Genomic DNA, 13,201 nt, shown 5'->3' with positions numbered 1-13,201 from the left:
GCGGGCGGGGCGCGTCTTCCTCGCCCTCGGCCCCGCCCCCGCGCACGCTCGCTCTCTCCCTCCCTCTCTCTCACGTATACGAAGAAAGAAAATATTTAGGAAAAAAAAAGGGCGGCGGGGGCGGCGGAGAAACGACTCTGGCCGCAGCAGGTTACAAGGCTCATGGAGGGGCCCGCCTCCTCCGCCGCGCCGGACTCCGATTGGTCCCTCGGAGGGGGCGTGACTCGTGGTCGCCGCCGTGGGCGGGGCCGGGAGCGTGAGGCTCCGCGTCGACCGCGCCCTCCGCCGTCCCGGACTCCGATTGGTCCCCCGGAGGGGGCGTGACTCGTGGTCGCCGCCGTGGGCGGGGCCGGGAGGGCGCGACTGACCCTCGACCCCGGTGGGTCGCGGCGCCGCGCAGTCGCTCCCGGGTCACGAGCATGACGGGCCGAACCGGAGGGTCCGCGCGCGCTCTGGTCGTCGCGCTGCTGGCGCCGGCGCTGGTGGCGCTTCTGGTGGCGCCGGCGCGGGGCCGGGGCGGCCGGGGTCACGGCGACTGGGACGCCGCCGCGCCGCTGCCGCCGCTGCCGCCCCGGGAGGACGCGGCGCGCGTGGCCCGCTTCGTGACGCACGTGTGCGACTGGGGCGCGCTGGCCACGGTGTCGGCGGAGCCCGCGGTGCGCGGCCGGGCCTTCGCCGACGTGCTGTCGCTCAGCGACGGGCCCCCGGGCGCGGGCCGCGGCGCGCCCTACTTCTACCTGAGCCCGCTGCAGCTGTCGGCCGGCAACCTGCGGGTGAGCGGGCGGCGCGGGGCGCGGGGCGGGGCGGGGCGGGGCGCGGCCTCTGGGGTCGTCGTCCGGGGGCTCCGCGGGCGCCGCTCGGAGGCTCACGGGGCCCTTCCGAGCGGGGATTGGGCTTCCCGCGGCCCGAAGCCGAGGCCCCTCGCGGTGCCGGGCGCGGCCTCGGGGGCGCCACGGCCTTCCCGGGGAGGAGCGGGGCTGGGGCGAGGTCCGTGGGCTCGTCTCCGCCCGGCGCGCGCCAGGCCGGGGCTCGCCGCCGTCCGGGGTCCCGCCGCCCCCCGGGGGTCCCGCCGCCCCGCTCAGCCGCTCGAGGGCGAGAGCCGTGCGGAGTCCCGGACGGGCTGCGGGTGAAGAACCCGCGGCTCAGGCCGAGTGACGCGCGGCGCCGCGCGGGGTGCGCCCGCCTTCCCGATTCGGGTCGCGGAAGGGCGGCCGTGACCGGCACGTGCCCCCAGACCCGCGTTCCTTGGCGCGCCCGCCGCTCGTTGCGTTTTTCTTTGGGATCGCAGCGGCTCTCCCGCACCCCTTGGCCGCGGGTTCGCGCCCTGGTTCCGTCTGCCTGGAGTCCAGCGCGCGTCGGAAGCACCTGCTTCTCCTCCGGAGATGGTGTCCGTCAGGCCGGCCCGTGCCGGGCCCCCGCGGCCCCACTTCCCGGTCCCCGGACGCGCTCGTCCCCAGCCCCGGCGGTCCTGCTCGCCGGCCGCTCCGGGAGGGACGGAGCATGTTCTCCCTTTGTGACAGCGCTTCGCTCCGCGTCCCGCTTCCTAGGAGCTGTTGCGGCCTCTCCTGCGCTTGTGACTGGGCTCACCACGGGCGTGCGCGCGCGGGGAGACGCTCTGTGCGGGGCTTCCGACACCCACGCGGCGTCGGACCGTGCTTGTGCGTGAGGGGTGGCGGAGGGCCTGCTGTCGTTACCGGCATTCGGAAATGGGGACTCCACGTTAGCTTCCTGGGAGATCTGTGCCCCCGGGACCTGAAGCAAAATCAGAAACCGCTGCTCTTCGTAAGCGACGCTCGCCTCCGTGCATCCCGTCCTTCCTGCCAGCCCACCCCACTCGGGCATTTGCCCAAAGCGGGCTCATTCCTCGCCAGCGATGCTCAGCCTTGGCTGGAAACACCGTCACCCGGGAAGACTTTAAAAAATAAGTGCCCGGGTGTTGTATTAAAAACATGTTTTATTAAACAACAACACCAACTCCCCAGTTCCTCCCTGATCCTTCTAATGAGGGAGGGGGATTGAGAACTACTGCTGTCCACGATTATATTTAAACTCTCACCGATAAGGTCACCTGCTTTGTAGGAAGGAGGACAACTAAGACTCAGGTGCAGGGAGTCACCTGTGCCCGGCCGCTAATGGCTGCCAGGTAGAACTCCAGCCCGGGTCTTGGACATGTCTAGAGAGATGGAGTAAGGACCCTCTGGGATTTCAGGTTTCCACGATGGCAGTGAAAGGGTGTGGCCACATTGGAATTAGTCTGACTTGATCCCATCAGTTCACGCCTCAGGTTGATTTATACCTTCTTTTCCTCCTCCTCCTGACCTCTGTCTTCTCTCTGTCACCCTACCCACCAGATTTACAGGAACAGAATACCACATAGCATTTCCCTATGCCCAGAGATCGTTAACAACATCTGGCTGTCTAGAGCTGGGAAAGATTCACTTGGGATGTTTGCTCAGAGTGCAAGTACCAGGCCTGGGAATGGAGCCCAGAAATCAGCATTTTAACAAGTTCCCCATGCAGGTGGTTCTTGGAGAGCACAGACAGATGCCAGCCTGCAGAGCACAATCCTGGCTCCTTAGCTTGGACTTGAGCCCCCCTCACTCCCCCACCCCCTGCCACCTCTCCTTCATCTTCCCACCCACCCCCAAACCTCTTTTTCAAGCAGGCTTCTCATTACTCACAACCATGTGCCACATTTCCCCAGTTCTGTTTTTGAAATTCGCATTACCGTTAATACATCATCCCACTTCTGTCCTGATTTTGAGTATCTTACAAGGCTCTCTATAGAGTCCATATTACTCCAGGCTGTGTTGACATCTTAAACTCCAAATACACTTTACTATATCATTCACTTGATAGTCAGTTATATATTGTCTTCTGATCTCTTCTGTGTCATTTTGTATTATTTAAGTTTTGTTTATGTCTGACTTTTCAGTCGATTATCAAGTCAAAGAGAAATGAGAGACCTTTTTTTGGTCTCCTATGGCTTCTTGCCTAATAGTGCACAGACAGTGAATGTTTGGCTAAATGATTTCAAGGAGCTCTCTTGAAACTCGTTGTTTTGATAGGTCACCATGAGATGGCAGAATTTTCCACACAAGCCGCTTGGAGTTTAAAGTACTAAATGCAACATTTGAATTTTGCTGTGATCTGTCAACAGTGCCTTTCCTAAAGCTAATTTCTGAAAAAGAAGAAAGAATTTTGCTTGCCTCACTTTTTGAGTCTAAGCATTCTTCTCTTATTGCTTAAACAGGAATGAACAACTTCTCTAATTTTGAAATCACACAGTTTCTGCTAGCCTAAGATAACCACAAAGCATGATTCAGCAACTTTCTTGGTTAAATTGTACAATTAGTTAGTTGAACAACTACGTATTTTTATGCCCTAGTTTCATACTAGAGCCTAACCCTTTAGGTCTTTCAATGAAGGTCTAGACCAGCCTTGTATTTAGGTGATATCATAATCATAATTTTCCTGGTGAATGTGAAACATTAAGAGTTTAAGAAAAAAGAGTGGCTTGGTTAATTTTTAATATAGGACCCTAGCCCCTGCTTTTTGGGAAGAAGAGTCAAGATCAATCTCTACCCAGCTAGTCATTTTCTCAAATGGTAGGTGATGTTTTACAGTTCATTGTTTCCTTGAAGAACACTCAGCTCTAGGGACAATGTGCATGTGACTTGTGAGGTTGACTCCAGAGACAAAACCTCACGTGCCAGGATCTTTATTTTCTCTATACAGGAAAATCCACATGCTACGCTGACCATGTCTTTGGCACAGACGAACTTCTGCAGGAAGCATGGATTTGATCCCCAGAGTCCCCTCTGTGCCCACATAATATTGTCAGGAACCGTTACCAAGGTGAGTAGTTAACAAGAACAGAGATGGGTTTTAGATAAGTACCATCTATTAACAATAAAAGAAGAGATATCTTTTTTTAATTTAAGATTTTATTTATTTGAGAGAGCAAGAGAGCACAAGCAGGGGGAGTGGCAGAGGGAGAAGGAGAAGTAGGCTCCCCGCTGAGCAAGGAGCCCGATATGGGGCTCCATCCCAGAACCCTGAGATTATGGCCTGAGCCGAAGGCAGATCCTTAACCCACTGAGCCACCCAGGCGCCCCAAGAAAGAATTTAAGAACAAAATGATCATGATTTGTGATTGAGATACAGAGTGAGAATATGTTCTAATGTGTGCGCTGATGAAAACTAAAGGCTTAAATTGGTTGATTTTGTATAGATGTTCAATAAGATATTTATGCAGAAAATGAATGAGTTTTTGAAGCTGAACAGATGTAACAGCTGCTGAGCTCCTCTATAAGGAACACCTGATCAGCCAGAGCCCTCTGCCGCTGGCCATGTTGTACACTGCCCGGTATTTCCCGTGTGGGGCTCCTTGTCTCCGTATGCTAACAGTGGCTTAGGGCAGGGAGTGGACCGTGTAAGCTGAAATACCAGATGTGAACTTAGCGCAGTGAATGCTGCAAGGCAAAGGGCCAGGTGTCACAGCACCGACCCCACCGCCCTGCTGGCAGATGTGCTTCTTGACCTTGTGGATCATGATGACCCGAGGCAAGTCTGATCACGGTCTGCAGGTTCCGTGTGGGCGCCACTGCGCAGCTGCATTTCACGAGTAGGAGAGAGGCGGGAATGGGGCAGGGAGGGACAGCCGATGCTCTCGAGTTCCACTGCGCCTCCCGAGACCTTCGTCTGTGGGTTTGCCTCTCCACGTTGAACACGGGCTTGTTACAGGTTCCGTGGGCCGACGTGACACGGCGTGAGCACCCCAACATTTCATCCTACGCCCTGTGTCCGTTACTCTGGTAGCTTGGAGGGACTGCCAAGCAGTGGAAGGCGGACCTCGTGATGATTCCCCACCTCAGGAGATCTGTACCGCTGACATCTGAGCTCCTGGATGTTTTTCGTTTTTCTGCATGCCTCCTGCAGTTTTCTCCTGATTCCTTGAGCTTGTAACTAAAGAAACTCTTCAGGTTTCTAGAATCACGCCCCCTTAGCAGGCCAGAACACAGAGTGTGGTTGCCATGAGTCATTCATGTCCTGTATAACCCTTCAGGTGAACCAGACGGAAATGGGCTTTGCCAAGCATTCCCTGTTTGTCCGACACCCTGAGATGAAAACCTGGCCGTCCAGCCATAATTGGTTCTTTGCCAAGTTGAATATAACCAACATCTGGGTCCTGGACTACTTTGGTGGACCAAAAATAGTGACACCTGAAGAATATTATAATGTCACATTTCAGTAAGTATTTACACATCTTTCCTCTTTCGAATACTGCAACCGAGCAGTCCTCGGTCTTTTAAAGCAGGGGGAGGGGGGTTTCACTGTTTCATATACCACAAACCGACCCTTTTAACAACCTGGTAAAACCTATGACACCCCCTCAGAATAATATATTTAGGCATATAAAATACATAGGCAGTATAATGGAAGCCGACTCTATTGAAATACATTTATAAAAATATTTTTTAAATGTGTGATGTAATATATTGACTTTTTAATGAACACATTAAATAAGATTTAATAGTGAGTCTGTAACATTACTGTACTTTCTGAGTAGTGAGGACTGAGTATTTTATGGCAGTCACCACAACCCTAACGTGAGGTGAGAGTATCTGTTTGCTTTATTTCTGTGGCTGACCGTCACAGATACGTGTCCGCTGGGCTTTGCTGTCTACATTCATCATGGAAGAAAATGATAAATTTCAATTAGAGCTTAATGAAAATGAAAACATCTGTTTTCCATCCAAGTTCACAACCCCTGAGCTCTGTCTACAGGCTTGAACGCCAGGTTGAAACCTTGTTTCGAGGCGATGCTTTGGGGCCCTGGCTGACCTTTGATGGCCTTTTCCCATGAGAATCAGACTTGGGTGCTCCTGGACTGCGAATGGTCCACATCTGAGTGTGCACGTGGCCTATTTCCCATCAGCCTCAGTGTTGTGAATGCTGCGGGCGCCGTGTGGGGTACCCACCAGGACGTGGACACTTGGGGCTGGAGGAGGTCAACTCCTGAGGGGTCCCAGGAGAAAATGAAGAAGAAAATAGCCCGAAGATGGGAAAAGGACAGGAAAGAAGGGTGTGATTAGATCCTTTGAAATTAGATCGGGGTTTGGGGCGCCTGGGTGGCTCAGTGGGTTAGGCCGCTGCTTTCGGCTCGGGTCATGATCTCAGGGTCCTGGGATCGAGTCCCGCATCGGGCTCTCTGCTCAGCAGGGAGCCTGCTTCCCTCTCTCTCTGCCTGCCTCTCTGCCTACTTGTGATCTCTCTCTGTCAAATAAATAAATAAAATCTTAAAAAAAAAAAAAAAAGAAATTAGATCGGGGTTCAAATGAGGGAATACAAGGTGGGTGGCCTAGCTGCCCTCCTCCAGGCCCAGTGGCTACTCCGTAGACTGTAGCTCACGTGGGGGCTTATATTCCCAGCATTCCTTTACTCCACATAGTCCCACACTGAACTGTGCACTTCCCATCACCCTTGTCAATTTCTTCACCAGCAAAGCTCAGATTTCTTTCTTTTATTCATTCATTCATTCATTCCCAAACAGGGTCTAGGACAGTATGTGGCTCAGAGCAGAGGCTCCTTCTCAGGCTGATAATTTGAGACAAAGATTCTCAGCTTCTCTGGTTGAATGAGGAACCCAGCAGTCACCGCGTTTATTTTGCTTCCGAGCATGCAGGAGGCGAGGCACAGGCTAGCGATTCTCTCCTGGCCTGACAAAGCCACCTAACTTCATAGGAATAGAGAGGCAGCCCTTAAAACATGATGACCTGGCAGTGAATTATCCAGGAGGATGGCCAGTAAGATGACAGACCCACGACACAAGGTTAATGTTTGCTTTGAGAAGCCTTGGCGATCTCTGAAAGACATTATTTGTGTATAAATAACATGCCCAAGGGCAGTGCTGGCTTTAATAAGAAAATAAAACTGTGCTTCCCTGTAAGTCTCTGTGTTGAGTGAGTGGCATAGATAAATTTGAGGTTCCCATTTTCTTAGGCAGACTAGGGAGCCTTTTGTGCAGCTCAGAGAGAAGAGGGAGCATTTCCCTATCTTGAGAGGAGAACTAAAGTCTAGACCAGGGTGTCGCCCTGTCCGAGGCAGGACAGACTCCTAGGGAGAGGCAGCCACGGAGCCGACCTTTCAGAGTTCAGCTGACTACGGTCCGTTTCCGACATCAGGTGCCGCTCAGCAGAGCTGCTGGTGGGCGCACTCACCGGGGCGGGGTGCTGGCTGACATCCAGTCTCCCAGGCCAGACCCCAGACCTATAGATACCAGAACCCAGGCAATTCTCCCGTGTTCTGGGGTGGCTGAAATTCACTCAAAATCTTAAACTTCTGGATCAGGAGTTGCTTGAACCATTCCCTAGAATGATGACCTGGTAAGATCTGTCAACTCAGTTTAACGAAGTAAGTCTTCTTCTCTCTCTTCCCCTCTCCAGGTGAAGCAGAACACGGCGTTTTGAACAACACCGGGGAGGTGGCTGTGGGTGGCTTATGCACACCTGAAGGCCTTAATGTTCCTCTGTAGAACATTTCCCAGACGGGTTTGTTGGCTTTGCTTGCTTGCTTGTTTACAAAGTAGAGTTGCACTATTCCTGGATTTCTTGGAAGATGTGGTTGCTAGATTTCTTTTTTTTTTTTTTGCAAATTTTGAAGCCATTTTCTTAGAGGGATATCTTTCATCATGATCAAGGAAGTTTTATTCCATCTGTTCCAAACAGTTTTCCAGCAGTGCTCCTTGAAGAGAAGCCAGTGCTGGATTTAGGTGGCCCACTGGCATTTGGAGGCATTGGAACGCCTGTCCTTCCTTCCTGGAGGCCACAGTGCTGGCGAGTGGGCCTCAGTCTGCCATGGCTGTGCCCAAGCTGCGGGAGCCCGGCGGTGGGGCTGGCCTGTGCGACTGTGCACGTGCATCATCGTGCCAAACCCTCCTCCTCGTGACCCATTTGTGCCTGACAGTCTTGGGGAGTTGTTGACCCAACATAGGGCAAAACTATTTCTTACAAAGTACTTTTTTTTTTTTCACTTTTCAAATTAAAGTGATAATTCCCTGGAACAGAAGACGTTCACAAACCTTTCCTGAATTTCATTTCCCCATTAAAGTAGCCACTGTATAATCTGCGTCCTCCACTCAAAACACACACCACATATATGTGCACTTTATTTTTCTCCCCCAAATGGGCTTGCAAAAGAAGAAAGGATGCAGGGAATTTTGTGTGTCATTTTCTGGTGTTCTGTTTAAGTAGAGTTTACCAGACATAGACCAGCTTAAGCCAGTCCCCAAACCCACTGCCCGCCCCCCTGCACTTTGTCGTTTTTTTTTTTTAAAATGCTCTCAGCAGGGGGCCGCAGCCGCCCACAATCTTTAAATGGCTCCTGTGCTATTACTGCCTAAGTCAGGTCATGAGGGAGAGGATAACGTTAAAGAAAAAAAATCACATTTCTTCAGAAAAGAAGAAACTGGTTTTATTATCTACACACATGGTTTCAGAAGATGAGGGAAGACCCTTCATCAAGAGGGTGTCAGGAACCAAGCTGCCGGATCCTTAGTTGGCTAAAAAAGGAAGAGGAATACACGTTGTTATGTTTTAAAACTACAAATTGAACTTTCCTAAAATCTAGCCAACAGCTTCTGTTTAAGAAAAATGATTTATATTGAACTTGCTAAAATGGGCTTTTCACTCAAAATAATTAAAAGCATTATTTTCGTGAAGTGTGTTGGGTCTGTTTTCTTCAACATGGATGTTCGTATTTATTACACTTTCACTGTCTGCTGTTGAAACCCTTTTGCGTTTTTGTTTAGCAAAGCTGTTACACAATCCGCTGTTGGCTGCCTTCCTGCGGGGCTTTGGGTGCCGAGGGAACTTGGGATAGAATCAGACTGAGGGTGTGTATCTGCTTTTCTCCCTTTTCTCACTGACGGTGATTTCTCCCTTCACCACTTGGTGCCGTGTGAAAGCCTCTGTGTTGGGGTAAGATCCACTTATCTCCCGGAAAGCCAACCACTGTGTCACTGCGGGCCCTGGCGATGGCTCCGCACTTGAGTATGTCTGTCGTGCTCCGACTGACCACCAGAGAGCACCGTAGACCCCTCTGTGGAGACGCTGGGTTCTTGTCCTCAGAGCCACTCAAGTCCCCAAGAATGACACCATGGGCCAGGTTAGGGGAGGATGGCCTTGATGAGGCCACACGGGGGTAAAAGCAGCCCGGTGGGGGCAAGGGAAGCAGGGGCCTGGGCTGCTGCGCTTCCATGGAGTTCCCACTTAATGTCGTTTCCTTCGGAGCCCCTGTGTCCACCTGCAGCAACAGAGGGTGGAGCCCTTGCCTTTACCAGAGGGGCTGAGTGTCTCAACGAAGGCTGGATTGGGCAGAGAATGAGGTAGGCCCTGATCAAGAAAAGAGAATTTAAGACAGAAAGGTAATGGCTAAGGAGCCTGAGACGACAGCCCAGACGGCTGTGCTCGGCGGGATTCTGTTGGCTTTGGGTGTGTGGATAGTGGGTCAAGTCTGCTCGTCTTTACCAGGCCATGGCCAATAACTAGTGTCTTTATTCTTTTAGTTCAGGTTCAGATTCCCTGGAGACATGGAGTGGGGTGGAGAAAAATCCTTTAGGAACTGCGGCACGGTTTAATGAAATCAGTGCATTAATAACCTGACTGGAGGCGGTTAATACCACGCTCCCTTCTTAGTGATAATCAAACTGAAGGTCACAAAGTAATTGAAGAGCCGAGCCTGCTTTTCTATCATGGAGCATGTTTCCAGTTTTAGTAATGGAAAAAAAAAATAGCATTCTACTGTTGTGCAAAGCTGGTAGGTCAGTATTTTTTAGGAGAATCCCAAACTGTCACTTCAGAGAGAAACACTCTAAAATTTTCATCTGAGAAGACCATGATAGCTTAAATCCTTTTGGGGATCAAAGGAAGTATAAATCAATAAAACTTAATCTTTTTCTTAGTTTCTTCCCTTGGTATTTATTGTAAGATATATATCTGTATGGACAATTTTTTAAGGTTGAAAATTCATAATCTCACCAGTCAGCATGGCTGCTAATATTTTGATGTGTTGGCTTCCAATTTTGCATCCATGAATTTTTTTCTGTGAAATCATCGTGCCGTGTATGGATTGTGAATCACACTTCTTTCAGTCTGTCACAGTCTTGTTATGTTCCCAGAAACCGCTCCTGAGGATGGCGTGCACTGATTGCAGAATATCCCATCAGGTCTGTCTCCTCTGGCTGCCCGCTAATGCTCTGGGTTAGCGCTCCGATTGCTAGTGGCCGGAACCCTCGTCAGAGTAGTGTAAGCAAAAAGAGTTCGTTGATCTGAAAATACTCCTTCAGCACTGTCTACATCTCCTGGCTTCTCTTCCCACTGCGTTGGTCTTAACTGCAGACAGTTTCACCTTAGGGCACAGAAGGTACACCTTCCCTGGCGAGAGAGCCATTCCCGACTAATGTCTGTGTCCAGGTGGGCTGACCTCACTGGCTGAGCCGGGCCACGTGTCCTTCCCTGCAGGTGGATTCAGCTCAGCACTGGTGGTCAGAACCACAGGGGCTGGGAGAATTTTGAAGCAGGGCTTCTGAAAGAGAAGAAGTCAGGCTGACTAAAGGGTTGCTGGCAGACAAGAGCTAAGTGCCATTTTCACTTTCTCCAGTTTTGTCCATGTGAGTGACTTCCAGTTCCTCCTTGCTCTAAGAGAAAGATCTTATGCATAAAGTGTATTCCGCATCTCTGTTTATGTCCTTAAGTGGCTGAGGCAGAAGCCCGAAGTGCTTGTTCCAGACTGCTCCTAAGAGTTTATGTCCATGAGGCCTGCGCGTGGCGTACCATAAGGCATGCCCAGGGCACTGAATTTAACAGGTAAAAATAGAATTGTCTTATTTTAATTGACAGTTCTTAGGTTATTGGTAACATTGGACTTTTAAAAACTCAAATGCTAATTGCCTTTCTTTCCTTTGCTTCAAATATCAGTTGGAAACCAATAGGTCGAGTTTTCTCAAAAATAAAAGTTATGATCATCATAAGACATGATGTTACAAAATAAGTTCATATACAGTGTTTTTTCTCATCCTTACAACAAGCCCAAGAGGTAGATGGGACACACATTATTGTCCTTTCAGGACGGGAAAGCTTTCAGGGTATTCCCACTGTCACATTGTCAGGCCGGGTCCTTTAATCTAGCTCTAAGAATCCAGGGACGTCTCAGCTGCTGGCTCACAGGGGTCCTTTTGATGAAGTCTTAGAACGCAAGTGACGTTCGGTGGGATGAGGTCTGGAGCCGACCACCAAGAAAGAATTCTTGAGGCATCTTTGGTTTTATCAAAGCACGGGGACAGGACCTGTGGGCAGGAAGAGCTGTTGCCCTGGGCTGTGAGGGGTGGTCCATTATATGCTTGCAAGTTGGGAGGGGGTTAGGGATGGTGTAAGTCTCTAAAGAATTTTGGAAGCAAGGTTTCCAGGACCTTGAGAGGCTGGCTGCTGTTGGGAAAAAGGTGATTCATTCCCAGTAATAAAACCTTTGTCATGAGACCCTTTAGATGTGTATCCGTGGCCCACATGCTTGGGAATGGTTGTCCACACTATCTTGGAGGGGTTAGAGAAGTATCCAAAGGAATTGTTAAAGGAGACTTACAGGATCCTGGTTGGGGGTAGGGGTCATCAGGCTAGGATTGCCCTTTGCCCAGAGTTGAGGCAGTTGAGTCCCTAGAGGAATGTCACTCTGCCTGTGTCAAGGGCTTGTCAGTGGGTAAGGAAACTTAATAATCTTTCCTCTGCCTCTGTTTCCCACATCACTTTGAAGAAATGTCTTGCCACTTGTATTTAAAGTTGTGTGGTACAGGAATGGCACAGGTCAGGGGCGCCTGGGTGGTACCACTGGTTAAGTGTCAGACTCTTGGTTTCAGCTCAGGCTGTGATCTAGGAGTCGTGGCGCTGACCCGTGTTGGGCTCTGTGTTGGGCACAGAGTATGCTTGAGACTCTCTTCCCTTTACCCCTCCCCTGTCCTGCATGCTCTCTCTGTCTCTCTCTCGAATAAATAAATAAATAAATCTCAAAGGGAAAAAAAGGAAAGAAAGAAGACATGGTGAAGTCACCGGTAAGCACAGTGTGGGCCTCACAGCTAGCAGCCTGACCTCTCCTGGGGCAGGCTGTGTGGTGCCCAGGAGGGCTGTGAACCCTGCAGCTGAAGGTCTAGTGCACCCGATTTCCACTCAAGCACTTAACTGAGTGGCCTGTGGTGAGTGCTCTGCTCAAGGTCCCTTTCGTAAGTCAGGGCAACACCTAGGCTTGGTGGTGACCCTTGGCATCAGTTCATCTCCGTCCTGGTGTAGGATAGCCCGAGGCCCGTGCATGGAGGATCTGGAGCCATTTTCTTGGTGATAACACTGCAAGAAGGTCACACCTGTTGTGCGTCAGTCACTGGTCTCCACTGTGCACTGGAGGAGACCCTCCTTCACCCTGTGCTGTGTGAGTTCCATGTCTCCACCTGGGAGAGGGGGGAAGCTCTGGGGTCCTGTGGTGGAACCTAGTGAGAGATCAGGCCCAGCGGGCTTGGAACCAGAAGAGCCCAGAGATCTCTGTTTGATGTGTCCATAGTTACAGGTCCCTGTGGTGCCCAGGAAAGCTTGCCCAGAGCAGGAAAATCCTGTTCATGCCAGGGCCAGACCCAGTGCCCTGCTGGAGTTCCAGGCCCTTGTTTGTCTATTTTAACTACCTTACCTTTCTCCTAAGTTGGTGACTGTCCTTCGGGCTGTAAAGGTCTACTGGGGGGACCCTTCTGTCCCTGCCCAGCAGTCCCCCGAAGTGGGCTCCCATCAGACTTATTCCTCGAACAGGAGGACACGGGCCTGGATTGGGGTGAGGGTGGGGAGTCTGGCCAGGGCTGGGCTGGGCTGAGAGGGGACTTCCAAGCTACCAGATGCCTCCATGCCATGCAAGCCCATGGGGTCCTTCCCCCTTGCAGATGCTCAAAATGCAGTCTGCATGAAGTCAGAGCCACTCCAGTGCCATAATATGGGGTAGAGCCTTGCAAACCAACGGTGAGCTGTAACAATCTAATTGGTTTGTTGGATGATGGATGACTCAGGCAACATCTCATCCAGCAAGTAGAGGGGAGCTCCCAGGAGCTATACAAAATGGGAAGATTTACAGGCTGAAGGGGGGCAGAGACAAGGAAAGAGTGGATTACATCATC

The 13,201-nt window shown here is 51.2% G+C and overlaps 1 protein-coding gene across 2 annotated transcripts; it reads left to right on the top strand.

The window, feature by feature from the left end:
- The first annotated feature begins 393 nt into the window (after nt 1-393).
- On the top strand, nt 394-8,722 carry CREG1 (cellular repressor of E1A stimulated genes 1). 2 transcript variants are annotated; one of them, XM_044266875.1, is made up of 4 exons: nt 394-773; nt 3,739-3,858; nt 5,069-5,253; nt 7,449-8,722. In XM_044266875.1, exons 1-4 carry the CDS (start codon nt 420-422, stop codon nt 7,450-7,452), a joined length of 663 nt encoding a protein of 220 aa, XP_044122810.1. In that variant the 5' UTR covers nt 394-419; the 3' UTR covers nt 7,453-8,722. The 2 variants fall into 2 exon arrangements, with proteins under 2 accessions (XP_044122810.1, XP_044122811.1); XM_044266876.1 differs by lacking the exon at nt 7,449-8,722 and having other exon boundaries at nt 5,069-5,257.
- Nucleotides 8,723-13,201: the final 4,479 nt, after the last annotated feature.

This window comes from Neovison vison, chromosome 10, assembly GCF_020171115.1.
Source record: "Neovison vison isolate M4711 chromosome 10, ASM_NN_V1, whole genome shotgun sequence".
NCBI lineage: Eukaryota > Metazoa > Chordata > Mammalia > Carnivora > Mustelidae > Neogale > Neogale vison.
Note: the sequence above shows the minus strand (reverse complement) of the source record. Positions and strands in the feature narration are given on the sequence as shown.